The sequence below is a fragment of the Phoxinus phoxinus genome, assembly GCF_949152265.1.
Source record: "Phoxinus phoxinus genome assembly, chromosome: 11".
NCBI lineage: Eukaryota > Metazoa > Chordata > Actinopteri > Cypriniformes > Leuciscidae > Phoxinus > Phoxinus phoxinus.
Genome location: NC_136886.1, coordinates 16,965,371 through 16,990,660, shown reverse-complemented (window position 1 = coordinate 16,990,660; position 25,290 = coordinate 16,965,371). Strand labels below are relative to the sequence as shown.

The window sequence follows — 25,290 nt, the reverse complement described above, 5'->3', positions numbered from 1 at the left end:
TATATTGAAAAACAGCCCAAGTACAGTTCAAATCCCCGGAATGTGTTCTTGATCCGCCCCTCTTATCGAGGATGCATTGAGAGGTGACTTGTGCGGACTTGAGTCAGCCAGGTATCCCAGAATGCATCTCGCACCAACCAGCAAGCGTCAATAGTGGGAAAATTCTGTCTCAAATGGCACACTTCTTATGCACTTTCGGTCTTGTGGACTTACAATGGCTGCCGCGTGCGCATGTCCTTTAAGTCCATGAGACCGGATGGTGTCCCAAGTCCCATTTGTCATTTTGCAGACTTCTTCCCAACAGTCAAAGCGGCGTTATATCACGAAAGTGCGGACTCCTAGGAAGACCGCAAGTGCTTAGGGTGCCATTTGGGACAGGGACATTTTTGTGCCCTTAAAGGAATACTCCGACTTTTTGGGACTTTAGCCTATTCAACTTATCCCCCAGAGTTAGATAAGTCCATACATACCTTTTTCATCTCCGTGCGTGCTATAAGTCTGTTTGACGCACCCACCGCTAGCCTAGCTTAGCACAAAGACTGGATGTAAATGGTTGCAGCTAGCATACTAATCCAAATAAGTGACAAAATTACGCAGACATTTTCCTATTTACATGTTGTGATTTGTATAGTCACAAAGTGTACAAAAAACAAAGTCACATGAGACACAGACATATTTTAACCGTATAAATACTGGGAACTATATTCTCTGAAGGCGGAAGCACTGCTACTTGGGCGCAGCACAGAGACGCGCTCTGAACGAACTCTCTGCTCCTCACCACGGCGCGTCTCAGGTGCTGCGGTTATCACTCCGCCCAAGTAGCAGTGCTTCGCCTTCAGAGTATATAGTTCCCAGTATTTATACGGTTAAAATATGTCTGTGTCTCATGTGACTTTGTTTTTGTACACTCTGTGACTATACAAATCACAACATGTAAATAGGAAAATGTCTGCGTTATTTTGTCACTTATTTGGATTAGTATGCTAGCTGCAACCATTTACATCCAGTCTTTGTGCTAAGCTAGGCTAGCGGTGGGTGCGTCAGACAGACTTATAGCACGCACGGAGATGAAAAAGGTATGTATGGACTTATCTAACTCTGGGGGATAAGTTGAATAGGCTAAAGTCAAAAAAAGTCGGAGTGTTCCTTTAAAGGGCTCTTCGGGAAGGGGACGCCATTTGTAGGGTTGTTCCAAACGAAAGTGAACAACTGGATCCCTTCACGAAGGGCCCTTCAGCAAGGCCGTTGGCGAAGGGTACATGCATGGTCACTTCAAGGAAGTAATTTTATAATTTATGGTCATGTGACTAGCAAATACTTTAAAGCTAGATGCGGGAGAGTTCGAGTTAACTTACAAACAGAGCAATTCAAGTTGTTTTGTTTTGTTTAGGATATTTCAAACATTTTTGTCATGTTGTGTAGGCTAAATAAGTTTCATATACGTAAGAAATGTGTTAATGCAGGGTCAAGAGACGGCAAGTTTTAAAGTTGAGAGCAGAGAAATACACACACACGCACATAATGCACAATTTAAAAACTTTTTTTTATATAAAAAGTGTATTTATTTGCAACAGTTATATATGTTTACATCAATAATAAGACCATTTCTGTCCCCGTGCTGCATTCTCATGGGAATATCCATGAAGATGATAAATTAGCTCTCTTCCCAAGTGCGTTCTAACGGCTACATACTGTAACAGTACGCAAGTGTCCTGCTCAATCCAAAGTCCCCACTTCAAGGGGTCTGCTGTTCAAAGGGAGTAGGTATGCATACTGTAGGGATACTATTAGTGCATACTTTTACGTCCTCACGTAATGACGTCAATTCTATCATTCAGGCGGATAAAAAGCTCCAGCCTGTAAATTTTTTGGGGGGGGTTAAAAATTATCCAAAATAATAAAAAAAAATTTTAAGATGTGGCGCTCTTTTATTGAATATGTTGACAAGTCTGTTTAAATACTGCCACTACTATGGACACTTTACTATTATTTATTTTATTTTTATTATTCTTTTTTATTATTCTTTTTTTTTTTTATGTATGTATGTAATTGTTGGAGCCTGTTTGTTAGTATGTTTATATGTATACTTGGCTCTTACAATTCTATGTTGATTTAATGGACAGTATGGACGCTATTCTAATGGGTGGGGGATGGTGAATGTGATTTATATTGTTAAAAACAATAAAAAAACAAACTTTGAAAAAAAAAAATTTATCCAAAATAAAATTTTGAGCAAGTACATAACCAGCCAGTTTTCAAAATATGCTTGCCTTAGCTAGATTCAAAACGGTAAGCTCGTAGTAATGTTTTTAAGTCCAGTGGTAGGCTACGTGGATTTCCGCGGGAAATTCGAGCATGTCTTTGCGTCATAACGTCACGTCTGTACACATAAAGGAGTCTCGGCTAGCAGTTGCGTGTTGGATGTTGGAGGTGGAAAGCCTTTTCTCGCAGCACTTGATATAATTAAACTTATTAATTTGATGGCGGATCCAGAAAGGTTCAAACGACAATCCAGTGACGAGATTCACCGGTTGTAACGACCGTTGTAGCCTACGTCTGACTTGGTTGTCTTTATTTCTTATAGAATCTTATTAATTTATAGCCTATACTTTTAAAATGGCTATTATTGATAATTAAAATGGACGTTTAACAAAAAGAGAAAGGGTTGTTTAGGCCATATTTAATTTTATTATCAGAGTATGCACATAGCCTATGTTTTATATATTTAAAATGTAAAAGAGGGCTGTGTATATTATGTTTAACTACATGCAATGAAGATAGCCAAATCATTGTAGGCTACGCTTTGCCTGAACAACATTTGTGTGGCTATGTTTTAAGATTTTTAAGATGAAAACGAAAAGAGACAGAGTGCTGTATATTTCGTTTTATCGATTATTAAAATATACATAACGTTACTGAGATAACCAGAGACGCCATCAAGAACACTGCGCAGTTCCATTTGCTGAAGTTCGTTCTCCTGAGTCGAACCTGGCAATCAAGTCCAAATCTTGTGTACTTTAAGAAACGCCCATCTCAGATCACGGAAGCAGGAAATAGTTTCTGCTGCCCCTGACGCAGAGTCAAACCGTCAAGTAAAACATAGCAGGGTGAGATAATTCTTTCAGCCATCGGTAAGATACAACATTTTTTGCCCGCATTTTATAATAAATCTATAATAGCAGGCCTATACCTAACTTAGGTGTCATATATACTTCGATACATATTTTGTTGTTATAGAATATATATGGAAATTGTAAGAATTAGGCTATGGTTTAGATTGTGATATTTCATAACGATTATTTAATGCTATTGAGGGCGAAAAAATAAACTTGGCATTTACAGCCTTCAGCAGGTGTTGCCAAATGATGACATCATTTCAACAGAATTAACAGATAACATAATGAATATAAAAGTAATGCAGTTCTTGTAAAATATGTGTGCACCTAGACGTTTAATGGGTTTTGTTTTAACAGCATGATAACATCACACAGTTCTTGGTTTATTTATATTTCAGACATGACGAAATTGATTCATTAGTGAGTCAAATATCTCCAACTGATTCATAAGTGTTTTGATTCATCATAAAGAATCGGTTCATAAGAGTTTGGATATCGGACTACTAGGCTATTGCTTATTCACTTAAAAGAACCTACACAAAATATTCATTGTTTGCGAATCGAACTATTGTCGAACTGCATGTTTCATGCTGGTGAATACGTTTTGCTTCTTAAACGTAGCCTAGACCTACAGGTGAAACTCGAAAAATTTGAATATCGTGCAAAAGTTATTTTATTTAAGTATTCAACTTAAAAGGTGAAACTAATATATTATATAGACTTATTACATGCAAAGTGAGATATGTCAAGCCTTTATTTGTTATCAATTTGATGATTAGCCTATGGCTTACAGCTATGAAAACCTTTTCACAATATTCAAATTTTTTATTTGGGGTTTTCATAAGCTGTTACCCATAACCATCAAAATTATAACAAATAAAGGCTTGAAATATCTCACTTTGCATGTAATGAGTCTATATCATATATTAGTTTCACCTTTTAAGTTGAATTACTGAATTAAATGAACTTTTGCACGATATTCAAATTTTTAGAGTTTCACCCGTATAAATATTATTTATCGTTTATGCTTTAAGTATGCATTAAGTTTTTAATGACAGCTTCATTTTAATGATCTTTTCAAACGAACTAGTCTTTTTAGGTCACTATGTCAGAGAAAGATGAGGAGACATTCAATTCTGTGGACTTGGAGCTGCAAACTCAAAAGTCTCCGCCGGTCACTATGTCAGAGAAAGACGAGGAAACATTCAATTCTGTGGACTTGAAGCAGCAAACTCAAAAGTCTCCGCCGGTCACTATGTCAGAGAAAGACGAGGAAACATTCAATTCTGTGGACTTGAAGCAGCAAACTCAAAAGTCTCAGGAACCAGACATCCATCCTCAACAATCTCCCAGTGAAACAGAAAAACCCAGCACACCTGCTGCAGAGGCCAAGGCAGAAACCACCCCCTCTCCACGTGCCTTAGCAGTCAAAGCTAAATGGCAAACATCTGCTCAACAGTTTAAAGTCAAGAAATTTTTTGTCCTCAGGGTAATGTCTATACTTTTTTTTAAGTCTCATCGAAGTCTCTGTTTTCTGTGTTGACCGCAAATCGATTTACTTCATAATCTGACACATAATCTATACTTCTTTTGTATGTTGAGTGGTGTGGGGCAAACAAACCACGGTTGCTCTGCAGTATAATATAATGCTGCTGACCACACCTTTTGTGTGATTATCCTCAATCACCTCAGCAAACAATGACAGTCTTAATACTCTTCACCCGTCGAGTACTGACTTGTGTCTGCCAATATTCAGTCAAACATATATTCCTCACCTGCAGATATCACTGAAAGCTGTCTTCCTGTTTTCTGTTTCCTCAGTCTACCTGAGGACATTTGATTAGCAAATATCTGTTGCACTGCTCAAAGACCAGATTTTGTTTTGTGAAAGTGGTGAAATGGGATCACTCATCCATTGTTCCCACTTACTCTAAAATAGAATTCCATTTTTACGACGAAGCACTATATTGTATTGTGTCTGGTATTGTAATCAATGGCATCTTTGTCTCTGTGTCCCTGTTGTGTCACAACACTTAACACATTAATAGTTATTGTCATAGTAGTTAGAATCAAATCTTATAATATTTAGAATCAAATCAGTTCAATTAAATCAAACCGACTCGCCAATGAATGTTGCGTGTAGGTAATTTGTAGGAACTTTTCAGCATCTGGCATACAAAGCACATCAAGGCTTACTTCTTTTAAAGTTTTAATCCATTTCAATGTTACTTTCATATGGACACAATGTGCACAAGAACATTATGAAATGCTAATATTTGGTTAGTGTCAAACACACCTTTTTGAAAAACATTTTTTATATGAACATTGGAAGAACATTGTGAACATGTGACATTCGCCTCTTCTCCAATAATTTACTGAAAAAAATGTGTACAGTTATATGGCTTCAACATCACAGACATTGTTTAACAAATAGTTTCACAGAATAACATTGTCTTGTTAAAGGAACTCAGAACAAGTTTAGTTTGTAGGGAAAAAAACTATTTTAATGTGAGCACCCTCTAGTGGGTCCTGGCCCCTAATGTACAGATGTCACTGGTTGTAATATGACTTGATGAAGATTAATTGTTGTGCTATGTCACATTTTAGCCTGGAACATTGGAACAAAGCATTGAAGATGTTAAATCTCTGGTGGATCCCACAGAAGATGGTGCTGTCCAGAGTGTTTGGCTCATGGCTGAGTAAGTGTTTTTTTCTTTCCCTAAAAAAAGACACCCTAGTTTAAGAGCACTTTTGAAGTAACCAAATATTGACTGCTCTGCTAATGTGCAACATTCACGTGGAGTAAGAGAATCTCGTTAAGTTCTTTCATCACATGGCACTCACTCCAGGACGCAATCCATTATCTCGCTCTGTGTTCTGTAAATAAGTAAAATGTACAGGAAATAAAGTGAAATAAACAGGGAGCAGAATGGAGCTGCTAAAATACATTTTGATAAATGTGTTGGCAGGTGACAACTTCTATTTGTCTGTGAGCAGGCTTTCAGGAAACAGTTTGAATGCCTTGCTCTGTGATAATTAATAATATATATTATATTTCCCATGCTCCAGACTAGCACCCAGAAGTACACACACACACACACACACACACTTACACTTACACTTATTTACAGCTCTGTGGTTTGAGATTAGGCTTGAAACAAGATGAAGTTCATGGAATTTATTATTTTTTACTGATATAAATTTATTATGATAGACATTGTAAGAAATCGCTTCTGTACCTTGCCTTTTTGTGCTTTTTCAAGACACTTGAAAGGCATAATATGTTAGTTGCATTAAATTAGCTTTAAATAGCCTCGTATTCCACGTGTTCATTGTCAAAGGATTCCTTTAATAATGAAATGCATTATCTTGCCCTGTGCATGCCCTTTACATTATGTGCATAATAAAAGTTCATACAAACATTTACAGTATCATGTAAAAGTTTGATATACTGAATTATTATTTTTTTTAAACTTTTACTTCCTCATAATAATACATGAAGTAATACCATTCCATTGTTAATTCATAAAGATACACAATTGTTATTTGAGGCTTAATCACAAAGCCTTGTATGTGAACAGTCATCCAACTCTTTGAAAACCTAGAAATGTAGGGCTCCAGAGTCCAGACTAACATTTGGGAGCAGTAGCACTAAATTCTACAGATGGTGGTGCCGGCACCTGATTTGGTAGTGTTGTGAACTTTTTCTTCTAAAGTGTAGGAAACTCAGAAGCGAAGACCAGGAGACTCGGGTGTATCTTCAGCAGGATTCTTTATTGAGAACACAAGCTGTTGGTAGCTGCAGTCATCAAGACTCACAGCGCCGTAGTCAATGAAATCTCAACTAAGGCATTGTACATTGTAGAGTTTATACTTTTCAAAGAGGGGAGGGATTACATAGAGGAGGAGACTCTGAACAAAGCATGCAAATGAGGCAGGCGTTAGCTCGTTACCAAACTTTCCGCGGCTCTAATCTCATGGGCATAACAGTTATTCAGAACATCGATGCTAATCCAATCAGCCTGACTAGATTGCTCAAACCTTAACATTATCATAGAGACAAAGGCACAGCTGTATCTTGAGCTTAATGGTCAGGAAGTGCATAAAGACAAAAGCTAATGTCAGACACCTGAGTTGCTTGACTTAATCTTCTTTGAATCTCTTCATCTATGCCTCAAATGCTACCTTCTGTCTACTACAATTTCGAAGTTTATATTGGAACCTAAATTAAACCTTTAATAAATTTGTAACAACAGTAGCGCTGGGGGAATTTTTAATCATAGTTAATTTAATCATAAAATTAATACTATTTTGCATTAATAAGGACAGTTACTAATAATACTATTACACGTTTGTTTATTGGAAATTCAACAGTAAAGCACAGCTTGAATTGAGATGCAGATAAAATTAACTTTGTTAATTGACAACAGTAACTAGCAAAAACCTAATTATTTTTGTAAAGAAATTTTTTATATTCTACTATCATTAAATGTACAATTTTTCTTCTATATTATCATGCTGAACTGTCCGACAGCTTCAGTGATTATAAAAGGAGCGCTCTTTACTTTTACTTTAGTTTGTGTAATTCAGTCACAATTTGAAGAAAAGTGTTTCTTTTTTATAAGACTTGTGACTTCCTAACCCCGAAATTTGATAGTGGAAAGACTGAACGCGTCTCCAGAGAGCAAACGGAGCTGCTCATGCGCGAGGTTGAAGAGCGCGAGCGGACCATCTACGGGACATATCGTATAATTTTTAATATTTGCCATGTTTGCGTGATGCTGCGCAAGCAGAGTGTACGCATTGTGGACCCGCCTATAGGCGCACTATTAAATCTCTTTAAATAGCAAAAAAAATATTGCGCCATTGACTTTAGACCAGGTTTCAGTTGGTCAATGGCACAGTCTATTTCAGTTGCCTCAAAATAGCAATGCGCCATCATTGCTCCTGCCCTGAACACACCTCGTTTTCAGACCAGCACGCCCATGGGCCCACAAATGGGCGCAAATGCATTTGCTATTTAAACAACGTGGCGCAGGACTAGAAAATGATAACTGCGTCGGGCCGAAAACTAGCAAAAAACACTCCCGTCGCGCCTGACGCTGCATTGCACGAGGTGTATGATAGGGCCCATGGTTTTCTTACATCTTTTAGTTTTACAAATCATCACATTAAAAATAACATTTCAATTGGATAATATTTAGAGCTTTGATATTTTGATCTGATATCTGTGAATTTGAATGCTTCCTACAAGATCTCGCTGTGATGTTGTTAATTCTGGAGCGAATTCCAACGTTTTCTCGCTGGATCTCCCAGCGCTGTGTAGTAATGGTGTTGCGTCTCTATTATTGCTACGAGCTGATAAACGTCCACACTGCACAGCTCAAACGAGTAGCGCGGTTTCGTTCCACTTTTGTTTCATTTGCTGTTTGATATATCTCACAGTCGCAGTCTGGAGCCCTGTAATTTAGGGGTAAAGGAAGACTAGAGTTTCACAAGTCTTGTGACATCAAGGGTAACTCTTACATTATTCTTGCTGTATTACGTCCAAAGGCCCTGGGGCACCGTTGAGAGCCAGAGGGCCTGTTAGTGTGTGTGTGTGTCTATGTGGTGTGTAAATGTTTGTGGTCTTTCACACCTATTGTACGTTCCCAGACCCACATGCTCAGCCAAGGTGAAATTATTCCATTTGCCTTGTTAGAAGTGAAGTTCCTAAACAAGTAAAACGTATACCTAAATAAGACAGCAGGGTGCATAACGGCCCTGTATTTAAGTAATATTCTCGTGTGCTGTTTCTGTCACTGTCTAGATCTGATGCTGTGAGAAAGAGAAAATACATTTCACATAGAAGTATACACATCTGGATACAAGTCTTGTTTGTTTTTACCTTGTCACCACTGAGTAAGTTTCACAATTCCTTGCTGAGAGAAAGTTTTAAGAAATGGAGAACATGCACAACATGAACATGAACAAGCCTCTCGCTGTCTTTGTCTCATGGGCAGGAGCTCTCCATACATGCACTTTTCACTCGCCAATTGGGGCGAAAACTTTGATGGACTTGGACTTTGAGATTTGGTGTTTTGACAAAAAAAAAAAAAAAATTATATAAAAAGTAGCTTATGCATTAGTTATGCATTTTCCAAGCACATATCTTTGTTTTGACATAACATCTGGGATCTAAAAATGTGGGCATACATATTTTAAGAAGAATGCCAAAGGCAATTGCAGATATTTTGTAGCTTTTAGAATATGTAGGCCTACATAATTGAAACCCACATGCTTATAGAAAATTGTGTGGGGATGAACTCAAAATAAAATAGTTGGTCTCTTTTTCTTGCTAAATAGGCTGTAGGTTTAAACAGACCTACTGCAGCTTACAAATGTGTAATGTTTCTCTCTAAAGAAAAAAGAAAAGTATTAACGGCTTCAATGAGTTTTCAAATTGGGGTCCAGGGAAATGCTAATGGAAAATTTGTTATAAAAAATGCATTATATTGGCAACCATAGATGTTAACAGTAAGGCCGTGTGTCCACCAAAGCGTTTTTTCATACGGCTGGCGTGTTTTTTCAATTGTTTTCAATGGGAACGCCACTTTTTTAGAACGCCAGGAGAGTAACGAGGCGCTGAGCGAGTATTCCACGCTCAAGCGCTGAGCGCTCGCCGTTTTTTACAGGTCACCGAGAGTTGAAGAATGTTCAACTTTGGGTAAAACGCAACGCTCATCACTGTCACTTTTTAGCCAACCGTCCAATCACAGTGGAGGAGGGGCGGGACTAATACCACACGGACAAACTGATATTCTGTATCATAGCAACGATGCGTCTCAACTGAAAAAAAAACTGCGCTGCCAAAACGCTCTCAAGCGCCCACAGCTAGGCGTTTTCAGTAGAGCGCCTAGCGTTTTCAGCTGGCTAAAAACGCTTTGGTGGACTCACGGCCTAAGAACCAAAAGCATATAATCACATTTGCATATTTTTGTTACAAAAAATCACATTACTTCTGACAGTGAAGTTCAAGAATACATGTTTTTAAAGACAGTATTCTGCCTTGAACTGTACTCTTATATTGGGTAGAATAAAAGATACACTGTCAGTTTAATACAAAGTAAATATTTTCTACATAACATACTTGACATGGAAAAGAAACAATACTGTGACAAGATTCATTCATCTACATGTGCCAAACTAATCTGTCAAACTCTAAATGAACATATGTCCAATAACTTGTTTTAGAATCCTTCTGTGTTTGATCAAAGCTGTGGAAGGATTGTGAGCGACAGATTTACGGGAATGTAGGCCGTTGCTGGTGTAGTTACATTGATGTACTGTATGCAACACAGCAGAGGTCTGCAGTCAGGCCCAGTAGGGGACCCATGCTAACATGTTTCAAATAATTAAACTCATGTTAATTAAAGATGCTGTAAACGATTAAACGCTGTGAAGTTCCTGCCAGACTGCCACAAACATACTGTTGAGACATATTTCAGGGTGAAGCAGCAGAGCACTAGCACGTCATCTCAGTGTTGTTAAAGTAATCTAAAGCAGCAGTAGCAGAAAAGTAGCAACTGCTTATGAAGCTGAGTATTGTTCAAGGTGCTACTGCATCATATATCCGAGCACTGCTCGCAAGGCATTAGCTCTGACATTGGCCAGAATTTTAATATTGTGCATCTTTACAAGTAATACCCATATTTTTAATGCTCTCTCCCTTTTCCTGTGTAGGGTCGATCATTGGAACAATGAGAAAGAGCGTTTGGTGCTCATCACAGAGAACAACCTTCTCGTCTGCAAGTATGACTTCATCATGCTGCACTGTCAGCAGATCCAGAAGATTCCACTCAACTTCATTGACCGCGTCAGCCATGGTACCTTCTGCTTTCCACCAAATTCCTTCCTGAAGTGAGTAACACCCTTTCCTTCATCGGTATCAGTTCATTCCTTGTTGAAAAGGTCACATCTCCCTAATGCAACACAAAGTTTCTGAACGTTCTTCATTTGCCAGCAGCTCCTCAACTTTTAACCGTACATCTGATTTTCATAGTTTCTGATCAACTGTGACCGTCAGAACCAAAAATACAAGCACGAAAAAATGTCTGTGCTCCACTGATTGTTATTGTGCCACCTGTTGCCATGTGTAATGAAGCCTTGTACATTCAAGAACCCTCAGAAGGTCTTTTTCTAAGAAACATCTTCCACACTGGCTTATTGCCAGTTCTGTTAATCAGTTGTAAATTCCTCCCCACCTTTTGCATGTCATGCTTAATTGCATGATAAGAGGAAAGTCTGGGGAGAGATAAAGCACAAAGAGACGTGCTCCATATGTAGATGACAAACTTGCAGGGCTTGTCGAGAATGAGAGATGGACTCCTGTTCTGCTTCAGTAAGGACATTGTGGATGTGATAACTGCAAGTAAACAGAAGCCAGTGTTACTTTAACTGCTTGGCGGTCTTGATAATAGCTGGACACCTGGTTGAAAATAGTTGGTTATTGAAAAGATATATGAATAGAAGACACACTACTGTTCAAAAGTTTTGGGGTCAGTAAGATTTTAAAAATGTTTGCCTTGTGAAAGAAATTTATACTTTTATTCAGCAAGGATGCATTAAATTGACTCAAACAAAAATAAATAAATATAAACAAATAAATGCTGTTATTTTACTTTCTATTCATTAAACAATTCTAAAGATTTTATATTTTAAAAAAAAATTTTTTAATTAATAACATTTCACAATATTACTCTTTTTAATGTTTTTTTTATTATTATTACTGTAGTAAATGCAAAATTTATTTATATTATATATATATTTTTGTTATATACTGTTATTGCACATCAAAATTAATTCATTACTGAATAAGATTTATGTCAGTAACATATTTTTTTTATAAGACTCATAACTGAGTTGCCAGTGAAGTACCAAGGTGTTCCAACTGGCATCGGTAACCTGTAATATTCTCACATTAAAGCACTTTGTATGTTTGTGAATATTTAAGCCAATGGCTTTTGACTCTCATTCATTTCTGTACATTTCTCCATCCTCCATAAAGCCTTAAACAGACAAATGAGGAAAATCTGAGACCATGAGTCATTTTTCCTAACCGTATTAGCAGTTTTTACAGGGTGATAATACCCACAATGCAGCAGGATTTGACAAATGGTATCAGAGGGGAAGGAGGCCAGAGCCTCTTTTCTTTTCTTAATTTTTGTGTGGAGGGATTATGTGAATAGAAATGGGATGTAAGGATGACTTTATAACGCAGGGAGGGAAGAGCTGTCAGTACAGCTCTTGTGTAACCGATTAGTGGTAGAAATTAATGTAGTCCTTTCATCCAGACCTTTTAAAGCTGGCTCAGGGGACACCAACCCAAGTAAAACTAATTTGATGAATAAAACGTAATGTGGCATGAAGTGCTTAGGAGAGGCAGGCCGTATTGGGCTGACTTTATCTCCCCACATTACATTCAATTATAAATAAAACGCCACTGAAAGCCACCCTAGAGTGCTGGAGGAGAAAGGCAAGCTTTAAAGCCACTCTTTCTTTTTCCTTTTCCTTCCATTTTTGCTTAATTTCTTTCCATCTCCCTCATTATTTTGACTTTTCGCAAACTTAATCTCATGCTCAAGCTGTCTGCACTTCTTTTAAACAACTGTGCATGCAGTTCTCCGCTCATGTTCTCCTTTTTACTCGCAACACACCACTTAAATATTATTCTTATTGATATCCAGGCTGTCATTTCAACTACATTTCTTTTGTCTCTTCAGCTTTAATCACTCCAGTTGATGAGTCATTCATTGTTATTGTCAGTCACCTGTTAGATGTTAGGACAGAACCCCATTTACAGAACAATAGTGGGACAGCAGAATGCTAACAAACTCAAAAAGGTAAACCTCAGAAAATGACCTAACACCATTGTCCAGCATCAGTATGATGAATTAGTGAATATTGAGTGAATGGAATAAATCATGTAGTATCACAATATAGTTGCATGCATTTGTGCATTCTAAGGAAACTTAAAGCGTGTTCACACTTGTAGTTAGAATTTTTGGTCAAAGAAAATGATACATTTAGCGTTGGTTCACTTAGCGTTTACTCTGTCATTTTTAAGATCGAACCTAAAAATACAATACAAAAAGATACAGCTTTTATAGCGTATATTTTGAGACGGAACTTACCGAACATCTAAACCAATACTGTGCTGGGCTAAATGCGCTAGTTGTAAGTATTTTTACCAGCTGAGAACTCGTGAAGAGCTTATAAAATGTGTAAAGGAGTTAAAACTACCAAACTGTAATGGGTAACGTAGCTCCTATGATAAGAAAAAGCGTGTCCGAAATCGCAAACTGTCTGAGTAGGTACTACATTTGTATGTATGATTTGAAATCAAAGTATGATTTTGGATGCAGCACAGGTATGCTTGAGTATTTTGTTGCATATTGTTACATAACATCCTGTTTTTGTTTAGTTTTAGATGTCATTGGTCGGTTGCATTTGTATTTCAGTCAAACCGCACCTTTTTTTTGGAAGCTGACCCTTTTCAGTGGTCTCGATACGCTTGTTTGGTATGCACCAGGTTTCAAAACGTATTCAAATGGAGCGCACTAACAGAGCAATCGCACCAGAGTCTTAAGTTGAACCAAACACACCCTCAACACACCCTTGGTGTGTGACTTTGTGCAACTGTGTTTGTGTTGCTTTGAGCAATTGGATGTTGACACTGGGGGATTTCTTGCTTATTAGTTTATCAAAGTATCAGCTGAATATTATTGTAATATCCCAGACAGGGTGATCAGGACCCCATGGGTTTTGTATCATCTGACTAATTTTCTGCTGCCCCTATTAGTGGAATATATTACCATTTTGTTACCAATATAGATAAGTGTTCTTTATTAATTTATCAGTATCAGTCAAGATACACTACCATTCAAAAGTTTTGTGAAATATTACAATTTAAAACAGCTGCTTGTAACATATTTCAAGATGTAATTTATTCCTGTGATGGCAATAGCTGAATTTTCAGCACCATTACTCCATTCTTCAGTGTCACATGATCTTTCACAAATCATTATTATATGCTGATTTGGTGCTTTAGAAACATTTCTTATTATTATTAATAAGAAATAATTATTAACTGTGATCGTTTTTTTTTCTTTTCTTCTCAGGATTCTTTGATTAAAAGGAAGTTCAAAAGAACAGCATTTACTTGACATAATCTTTTGTAACATTATACATTTCTTTACTTTCACTTCTGATCAATTTATTGTATCCTTGCTGATTAAAAGGATTCATTTCTTTAAAAAATCGTAGTGACTCCAAACTTTTAAATGGTAGTGTATATTTGCTAATATTGTATATTTCTGTCCACCTGTTTTCACATTTAGGTTACCTTTTATTGTCATCTCTATAGCATTTGTATGTACTGCATAATTGTATCTCAATATGCATCCATTTTTCATATTGTATGTAACGTTGTGATGCCTAAATTCAGCTGTAGAATGTAAAACTATTGATTTTAATTTAGTGTATAGTATTTTTTACTTTTTTCAAAGTAGTATAGAATTGAATTAATAACATTAAAATAATCAACTGTATAACATAACATAATTTGAATGTGCATTCCTATATTCTCAGCTGAAAACATTTAGTCATACATAAAACATTCAAGCCATCAGATTTCCAACAACAGTGCAGGACATGTGGGGAAAAAGTGCTGATTATATGTGGGCTTTTGCCATGAGTCATTACAGTGATCAATTATTGGAATTTTACTGAGAATAAGAGAGACAAACAATTATTTTTGAGACTCTCTAAACTTTCTGTTTTTAATTTCTAAACAGTACACCTCTTAAAGGAGAACTCCGGTCAATTTTAACATTGAGCTCAATTTTTAGTAAATTTGGAGTGCTGTCAATACAGAGAACAACGACAAAAATCGGTGTTGCCTACACCGTGTTATCCTATTTTTAAAATCTGCACCCTATTGACTTGAATGGGTCATGTGCTTGAATGGGTCAATGGCTCGACAAGTCAATAGGCGCGTGACTTGTCGAGTTCACGCGCGTGATCATAGGTAACTAAACCTATGCGCGTGAACTCGACAATCGACTACTTTGGACTTCGACCGAAAACAGGAACTAAACACAGGTATGTGCGCTGGCTGATATAACATCATTTTTATTCATATCTTTCACATCTAGTGCAGTCAGATTCACTCGTGTTCACTCTGAAGGAATCACTCAACATGGCTGGGCACTTGTATGACACATCAAGGATGATAAGAGAAATAAAAGCAGGTTTAAAATTAGACCCCATTCAAGTCAATAGGGTGCAAATTTTTAAAATAGGATAACTCAGTGTAGGCAACACAGATTTTTGTCATTGTTCTCTGTATTGACAGCACTCCAAATTTACTAAAAATTGAGCTCAATGTTAAAATTGACCGGAGTTCTCCTTTAAGAAAGAGCACTGGATGGATATTCATACAGTCCAGTAATTATTTTTTTTTTTTTTTTTGCATGATAATCAGATTTATTTACAGTGCAGCCCCAAAAAATGTAGTGGCTCCACCATGACCAAGTTCTATCATGGGTTATAGTAAGGGGTTTACTCCAGATGTCTGTAGGCCACTGATACCTTCCCTTAACTGCAAGGAGAATGGTTCATGGTGGTTTTGAATGAGTCTTAGCCCCAGTGTGGTGCAAAGAGAGTTCATTCACTGTGGCTGGATGAAGTGTTTTCAAAAAGTGCTTTTCACCCAGACTGTCTAGACAAGGTAATTACCCATCTACCCTGCACATCACTCATGTGTCCTCGGTAGCTCGTGCTGACAAGAGCCTTTTTTTTTTGTGGACATTTTTACGGAATGTTGCTATAAAAATATATCCAGCATTTCAAGTGTAAAGAGGATGTTTATGAAACATCAAAATGTGTCAGACTTGGAGGCAATTTTCAGCTTTCTGTCAAATGAAAACATACAGAAAAGGAAATATGCAATTAAGCATGATGATTGTCGTTACAAAACTTGGATAGGCAAAGCGATAACCGTATATTGCCACAGAGAAGACGTAGAGAACAACCAGTTTTCTATGTTAATATACTTTAAAATGTAACTTGTTCCTGTAATGGCAAAGCTGGATTTTCAGAAGCCATTACACCAGTCTTCAGTGTCACATGAAGTCTTTCTATAAACTTTGATGCTCAAAAAAGATTTCTTGTCGTTCAAGAAGTTCTTGTTGAGTAGAAAGTTCAAAAGACCAGCATTTATTTGAAATAGAATTTTTTTTACAACAATATAAATGTCTGTACTGCTACGTCCTTGCTGAATAAAATTATTTATTTATTTAATGAAAAAAAAAAAATTAATGGTAGTTTACATGCACATTATGCATAATACGTATATAGCTTTCAAATTAAAATGAAATACTGAATTGCTGTGTATAGATATATTCCAGCCCATCACATTATTGGACACTTGATAATGACTGATTTTGTCAGCAGAGGGGGCAATTTCACACATTTAGACCAGCCGTGCACAGCGTCCTCATCCAGTTCATATCCTCCCACAACTGCACCGTAAACCAAAACCACCTTGCACACATTTCCTGATTAAGAACAGCATTGCCGATATAACTTCTGAATTACTTTAAGCTTTTTAATTTAGCAGATTTCCTAGACCTTGCAATCAATCTGAGCTGTTTCCATTAAGTGCACTGGGTGGGGTAAAAACTACACAAACAACAGAACTGTATTGAAGCATTCATTGTGATTGACTTCCTGGGAAGGATTAGCTAAAGTTTACATAGGGATTTGTTAACCATTTCTTAACTATGTGTCAACATGCTAGTGCTTGCCAGGTCATTTACTGTATTGACTGTGTCCACTGCGCTCATGTAAAATAATGTGTCAGCACTGTTTGGACCTGAGAGACTCTAGTCTGATTTGTCATTGTCGGGAACTGGAAGCATAGCGCTAAATCTCTAAATCTTGTGGTGTTTTACAGTATGTGGAGAGCGCTGATTTATGCTTAATTGCAATAAGATATTGCCTATATAAAACAGAAGCATTATGATGCATCATTTCTTGGCATTTACTTTCCTGGATATTCAACTCCTGAAGGAAATTAGTCACTGGGATAAAGCCCCACCTATTTCTTCCTCTCGCCCTTATTCTCTTGCTCTGAAATATTTTGCATGAATTTTGTTTTTCGATCATGTCAAGTAAAAGACAAGGTTCACGGATGGCCCACCACAGTGAACGGCCGTGCTGCTCAATCGTAGGATCTATTGAGCAATCTGGGGATTTGTTTGTTGGCTCTGGCACTCCGCGAGCCACTTGCCCTGACAGCTGTAGCAGACCTCTAATATTCATCTAGTGTGTTGACTTACCAGTCCTCAGCCATACATAAGTGCAGTCGACCGCTACAGGAATTTCAAGACGCTGCACCAGAGATTAACTAAGAATACATTTGAGTGTGTGTGTGCGTGTGTTTCTTGTTGTTTATTTTTGAGTCATTCTACAATTGAGGTGACATTTCACTCTGGAAGTTGTTCAAAAACTAAACTCATCAATCCTAAATTAAACCAACTGTGCTATTTGAATAATTTTTATCTTCTTGTCATTTGAGGTTATGATAAATGATTATAGTAAAAACAATTTACCATTGACAGTTATGTTCTTGTCAGTGAGATTGCTCCTTATTAAAGCTAATAGCAACTAGTAACATTTGTGACTTCACAAAAATATCTAACTCATTGGGCGTTCAGTGGCACTGACGTAATGAGGAATGAAGCTTTTTTTCTATAAAGGTTCTTTTTGGTGTTTCTGTATTGCAATAGACTAGATTCTAGCATTGAAGGATGAAATGGCATTCGAAAATTTCTCCAATGATCCGAACGAGTATCCGGTTAGCCAATCATATAAGGGCCCTGATGTCACTGAAAGTGATTTACTTAGTTGCTTACTGATGTTACGGTTAGGAAAAACTTCGATTTACTTAGAGTAGTTGCATATAATGAATCACACCTGTTGCATAAGTGTCCAAAATCTCTAAATAAACCACAGTTGTTGTTTGTTTATGAAGCCGCTTTCACACAGCGCGTTGATCCCGGGAAATTGCCAGAGTGCCTTCTGTGTGAACGCAAACACGTCCCGGGATTGATGCCGGGATCGATCCCGGGTTGGGGAACATTGCCGGGATCAGTCCCGGAACGCGCCCTGTGTGAACAAAAGCCAGGACCAATGCCGTGAGGGGTGTGTCATAGTGATGACGCACGTTCCATCGCGCGACTCTATTCATGGGTTTCAGTCACGTGACTTTTTTGTTGTGGCCGCCATCTTTAGGACCTTTGAGTTAAATTGAGTAGTATCTCCCTGGTGATTGGAAAGATGTCGCACACTAGAATTGCACACCTCACTGCAGACGAAAAGCAACGGTACTTAAATAAAATAGATACTTTAGGTATAGATCCTTATTTACTGCCAAACGAACTGCTGACTCCATTAAAGTCTTGTAAAAACTTGCCAGATTTGACGTTTGCTGATATTTATGGTGCGATGCGATCTGTGAAAAAAAACAGAGGGGGGGATGTTTTGAAACATTTTTATTCATAAAAATAAATCATGAGAACATGAACTTCATCACTGCATGTGCAGGAATTGTAAAATCTTTTTTATTAACTCATGAAGTAGCCTAACGCAATATTTTTACTCTAATAGCTTATCTTTCCCCACACATAACTGTGATCATGCAATAACGTTAACTTTACATCGCGATGATTAGCTACAGTGAAATGATAGAAAATACCTTATCTGTGTTAGCAATTCGCGTCCACCTCTAGACGCGCGTAAACGCGTCTTTATGGAGTGCAGCGCGACAGAAGTGTAGCACGGACAAGTGGATCACCGCCGTGAGTAATCATTTTAAAATAAAATTGACTAATCAAACCACGGATCCGTGATAAGTTTTGTGATCCGTATCGCCACTAGTGTAGTAGCACTATGATCACTTTGAGGGGACGATAAATTTATCCCCACCGGGGATAAAAATAATTAAACAGGAAGGGATACATTGACCAGAAAGGGGGAAATCCCACGCATCCCCCCCGGCAAATCGCACCCGGTTTATATCTACCTCGTCCACAATCCCTCTCCATACACCGGCGAAGCTCTCAAGGCATTTAAAAGCACTGAAGCCTACCTCTACTTCACTTCGGGATGGGTTAATGATCCCAAAATATATAATCTGATTCTGGAGATGAAGAAAATGTTCTTGATAACAGGACGGGTGTTATTAACGTTACTCGAGTAATCGCTGCATTGCTGAACTGAATTGGTAATAATGTCGGTAAAGCACATCTCCTGTATTATTAGTGAGGTTTGGACTTTGGACACCTTTATTTTCAATTCTCATTTATTTGTAAAGCGCTTTTCACAATATCGTTTCAAAGCAGCTTTACAGAAAATGCATGGGTCATTATTTTCATTAAGAACAAACTTTTTTTTTTTTTAACTTACAACTTTAAAGATATGTTAATCCTCCAAAAAAAAACATATTTTCCCACCTCAGGCACAAAATCCTTAATAATATTATCCTTTTTATTCAGGCAAGGGAGTCTTGTACCACCCCGTCACGGACAATATGAATGCCAGTAAAGTAGTAAAAAAAGATATGCACGCAGTGATCCCTCTTTATAGCAGCAATCCATCTCTGACGACGCTCAGGGTTTTTGGGGATATTGTAAAACGTTAATTTCTCATTTCTTTGAGATTTGCTGTTATCGCAGCTTACAGCAGATAGACGGCATGTTTGGATTCGGTCCTACAAATGGCGGCCACACTGCTGTGTGACGTCACGTGAAACCCGTGAATTGCTCTTAGAAGAAAGTTTGTGTTCGTCATCAACAAAGAAAGAACGAAAAAATGTCTGCAAACTGGAACGAAGCAGAGACCAGGAGCTCCTTACTATCCGCGCTGAAGCTGACATCGTTCGCCAGCTTTGTGGAACGGTACGCGATGCGGTAGTATACATGTTTTCGACGCGTACGATACACGTCTCTTTACGGGATCTTACCGGGATGTGTGTGAACGCACTCACAGATCCCAGAAAATCACTGGCAGTGTGAATGAACACATTATCCGTGTATTTTCTGGAATGTCTGTGTGAAAGGGGCTTAAGACTCCAAAACACTTCAAAACAAACATGTAAACATGATAAAAATGAATAGACAAGCAGTCAGTTTATTACATGAGAAGCTGTTTTCACACAAAAGCAGTTTATGGAATTTAATTTTGAAGTCTTCCTCTGGGGGAGGGACTCTGACATTAGAGTGACAGTTGCTTTTGTGTAAAAATGAAAAATAAATAAATATTAGTGCTGTCAATCAATAACATTTTTTTTATTAATCACACATTTTTCTTTAATCGCACCTAACATTAAAGGTTTTAATATATTTTTATATTGTAATAATTTCACATGTGTAGCCTATATTTTATATTTGTTTAATGTCATGTTTTTATGAAAGGCATCAGCGATTTATCATTACAGTATAATTGAAAGCTATACATTTTAACTTCTGTCAGGAGGACCACTATCGTCAAATACGATTGACAATAGCATACAGTTTGGATTGGCGGTGTGGTTCTGTTTTGGGCAAGAACTCCTTGTGCATCCATGCAGCCTAGCATGGATAAGAGCAGGGCGAGCAGCAATAACCCCCCTTAGGGTAAACAGAACAGAACCAACATGAATGTATTGTAGATATCATTAAAAGATTAGTTCACTTTCAAAAAAATTTGCTGATAATTTACTCACCCTGCTGTCATCCAAGATATCCATGTCTTAAGAAATTAAGATTTTTTAGGAAAACATTCCAGGATTTTTCTACACAGAATGGACTTCAATGGCAACCATCTGTCCCAATGTTCAAAAGAAGGTTCAAATGTCCATCTCAATGCAGCTTCAAAGTCTCTACACGATCCCAGACGAGAAATAAAGGTCTTATCTAGCGAAACGATCAGTTATTTTCTAAAAATAAAAAAATATATATATATAGTTTTTAACCACAAATGCCCGTCTTGTACCATCTCTGAGATGCGCCACGTATTACGACATCACGTTGGAAAGGTCACGAAAGATAAAATAATATTAATAAAAATAAATTAAAACAAAGATGTCAGATAATTTTGAAGTTGGAGGAGAAAATGAGATGGGGTTTTTTGCCCTTCCCTACCTTTTTGAACCGTAGTACAGAGACAAATAACTTAGATAGATGACGTGACGCGTGACCTTTCCAACGCGATGACGTAATACGTGACTCATCTCAGAGATGTACAAGATGGGCATTTGTGGTTAAAAAGTATATATATATATATATATATATATCTTTTTTCTTTCTTTTTTTATGATAGATCGTTTCGCTAGATAAGACCCTTATTCTCAACTGGGATCGTGTAGAGACTTTGAAGCTGCATTGAGACGGACATTTGAACAGCTCTAATAAATATACATTTAAAAAATATATTTTTTAACATGAATTTTAATAACCTTTCTACAAAAATTAGATATGGGACAACACATCTATGATTATTACTTTCTTTAAACAGTATGAACTATGGAACAATACATTTTCATGCTTAAAACAACTTTCAAAATAAAATAAATTATACAATTGAATATTAATCAAATTAAATATTAGTTATAAAGATTAAATATACTATCCCAAGTGTTTTAAAATATTCTGTATTTTGTATCACTTTTTTTTTTTTTTTCAATCGACATTTTTTTCAATCACTCCTTTTCATTTTTATGTTTGAGAATCGTTCCTGCAAGTACTATACATTTAGTGTACTGTACATAAGTACTGTACGCTAAATGTAATGTTTCCTGCTGGCCATTAGTCCAATTTTATGGCCAGCAGGAAACATCAAATTTAGTGTGACTTTATTTCTAGGAATGCACTCCTGTGTGTAAAGTGTCTCGGGGAAGCTTCATGCATGACAAATCTTAGCATCCATTTTTCACCTTTTCTTTTCATCCCTCCCTTTCCCTACCCTTCTCAATCTTTCTCAATCATGTAGAGTGGTGGAATGAAATAATGTGTGTGTGTGTGTGTGTGTGTGTGTGTGTGTGTGTGTGTGTGTGTGTGTGTGTGTGTGTGTGTGTGTGTGTGTGTGTGTGTGTGTGTGTGTGTGTGTGTGTGTGTGTGTGTGTGTGTGTGTGTGTGTGTGTGAGTGGCAATGATCAGTGAAAGCTCAAGCCTGTACCATAAACAGTGAATGTCCCAGCCCGCTGGCTGCTGCAGCCCAGCCCTCTGCCTGTCTCAACTGGCCCGCGCGTACTGATAGCTTACCTCTGGAATCATCTGGATCAACTCACACACACATTAAAATACTGCTTTGGCACAAACAATGTATGCGTGTGCACTTGCTCATGTACACACAAAAGCACACTTTACGCTTTTAAGCAAACATACAAAAACCTTACATACTCAACAAAGTCAAACTTTCAGCCTTTTTTCTGAGTCGGGCTTTGTGCCGCCCCATGATCACCTTTCTTCTCTTTTTCTCTCAACACAACAGTTTATTCAGCAGGGTGTAGCCCGCGAGACCTCAGCAGCCATTGTCAAGGTCTGAGAGTGTTAGTGTAAACATAGGCAGCATCGTGAGAGCTGGAGACAGCCTTGCCCTGTAGTTATGTTTTTTTTTTTCTATCTAAAGAGTCACTCTTTCTCTGTAGCTTTAAGGTATGTGTGTTTGGCAGGAACTGGTCCTGCTTAAGGTGTGTTCTGGAGTCTGTTGGTTTTTGCCAAAGTACGACACACCTGGAAATGCAACAGGCACGTTTTAAGCAACTCTGTGCACATGTTTGCATCGATTGTCTCGTGTTAAAGATATGCATCTGAATCAACTCTGTTTACTCTTAAAACAAATTTTTTTATCATTTATTTACTCAAGATTATAGTCATGATTTACCCACTTTCATTTCATTCCATACCTTAAAGCCTTTAATTTTTTGTTTCTGTGGTACAAAGTAGCAGTATATTGATGATAGTTCTTATGACCATGTTGTAGTCCATACTTGTGCTCTATATTTTTCTTTTAATAAGAATGCCTTTGGTTTGTGTCATAACCAATCACGACGTGCCAGTTTGAAATAAAATGGCTTATAAGAGTTGCAGTGGAGTGGATGATTTTCAGGAATGTTAAAGGAATAATTAAATAAAATGAAAATTGTGTCATTATTCGCTCGCGCTCATGTCGTTTCTGTATACTGATATCCTTGGATGTCCAAATTAGAATAAAAATATAAACATCATGACACAATTAACTACTTTAAACATTTAAAAGTTAAATTAATTGACATGACACACAATGTCTTCAGAATATATGATTTAGAATAAAACAAAAAAAAGGTCACAGTTAAAAGTTTTGGCAAAAAGCGTAATGCAAATGATTATAATATTTGATAATAATAATTGATTTATAAATGTCTAGAATGCATGCTGTCAGTAAATAAGGTTGTATTACGTATCTTTCTCATGTATCCTCCCTTAATATACAGTATGTATGTGCGACATATATTATGATATCATATCTTAAAATCATATGATTATGACTGTGGTTACTGAACTGCAAAAAAATGATAACCACCAATTGTTACCTTAAAGAGCTATCTGATTTAGCACATAAACATTAGTTTAATTTAGATCAATTCTGCGATATTAATCACTATTTTTAACTTGAATTAACGATTTAGATTTAAATGATCTAGATGTGACCATTTTTTTTAGAATGCAAGAACTATGTGTCATAATTTTGAAATATTGCATTCAAGTGGAGGGGAGAGTGAATGTGGAGAAAAGTATTTATCCATATGTCAGCTAAGAAAAGAAGACATCCTGAGGCTAAAGAATGCTTTGTAGTGATTACAGTAGATTCTTGACTTTACCTGGAGCCCTGTCTGTCTGTATGAGAGTGAAGGAGGGCCGCTAGGTCACTGGTGATGTGGTTACGTTTATTTAATGGCTATGGTGTTGTGCTGAAGGGCATATCAGTCTCAGCGAGACACACGAGAAGTGTTTTTTTACAGGCCACACGTTTATCAAATGTCACTAGCGAAGCATAACTACTTTTACTTCCATTTCAAAAACTCTATCAAGGATAGAAAGTTCCTGAAATTGAATTTTTACCAAGCTCATTCCATTAAAAGCTAGCTTTCATGAAGTTAAAAGAACCTTCTCAGATTTCACAGATATGTTTGGTTAGTAATCATTCTGAAAAGAAGTAAAAAACTGTGAAATGTGTTTTATACTGCCTCATTTAGTATATTATAACCAGGCATGATGTCAGATTTTTTTGTGAAAACGCTGTGGGATGCGGCACAGTAACAGCCAATCAGAACATATTCAAAGTTTAATATACATTTACGAGGAATGTGATTTTAAACCAATGACATTTCACTGTGGGCGGGGCTACCCGGAGCAACGGCACAGAAATAAAAACCAAATGGTCAACAAACATGACAAAAACTCAAATTAACAGGAAAAACTATTTATTGCTTGTTGATTTGTTTTGTTGTGCCAATACATGATGCAATACTTACAAATCGGCGTTAAATGAAGAATGTCTCTTAGTGTGACTGACTGCATGGACAGTTGTAGAAATCACAGCCTTTCGTTCCATGACTGATGGAGAAACGGTGCATTGTCTGTTGTGAAAGATGCTTGTAAAATATGGAAGGGTGCCAACACATTACAAAGAGCGAATGTTTGGAGGTTTTAAAGCCCTGTGTTTGCTGCCAGGCACTCTCTTGTCTTATGAGGTTTCATCAGCCTGGAAAATAAAGACATCCCCTCTAGGCTTTTCATTAAAAAATATTTACTTAAAATGGCAAAAGAGAAAGGCAGGGGGGATGAAAGAAAATCTGATGAGCGGAGGGAATTGCCTCTAAGCTTAGCAAACATTACATTGGGCTGTATATAAAGGAGGCGACCTGAAGAGAAATGGTGACAGTTTTGGCAGGGAGGGAAGCTGGGGGGTGGGGGGTCTGGGGTCAAGCTGACCTAATTGAAAGCATGAAATTGTGAATCCCTGAGCAGATAATGCACTTGTTAGTAGTAAGGGATTACAGATGTTGCAACAAAAGATATGTGCCACTTGTTCCCGTTTTTGTACAGTTGAG

At 37.3% G+C, this 25,290-nt stretch overlaps 1 protein-coding gene across 2 annotated transcripts in view; it reads left to right on the top strand.

The window, feature by feature from the left end:
* Positions 1-3,020: 3,020 nt before the first annotated feature.
* tprg1 (tumor protein p63 regulated 1) overlaps positions 3,021-25,290 on the top strand; it is a 35,371-nt gene continuing 13,101 nt past the window's right edge. The window contains exons 1-4 of one of the 2 annotated variants that reach the window (XM_079627759.1): positions 3,021-3,131; positions 4,207-4,605; positions 5,724-5,815; positions 10,839-11,015. In XM_079627759.1, coding sequence (XP_079483885.1) covers positions 4,222-4,605; positions 5,724-5,815; positions 10,839-11,015 — 653 coding nt within the window. In that variant the 5' untranslated portion in view covers positions 3,021-3,131; positions 4,207-4,221. The remainder of the gene's footprint in view (positions 3,132-4,206; positions 4,606-5,723; positions 5,816-10,838; positions 11,016-25,290) is intronic. The other variant, XM_079627760.1, reaches the window with a different exon arrangement.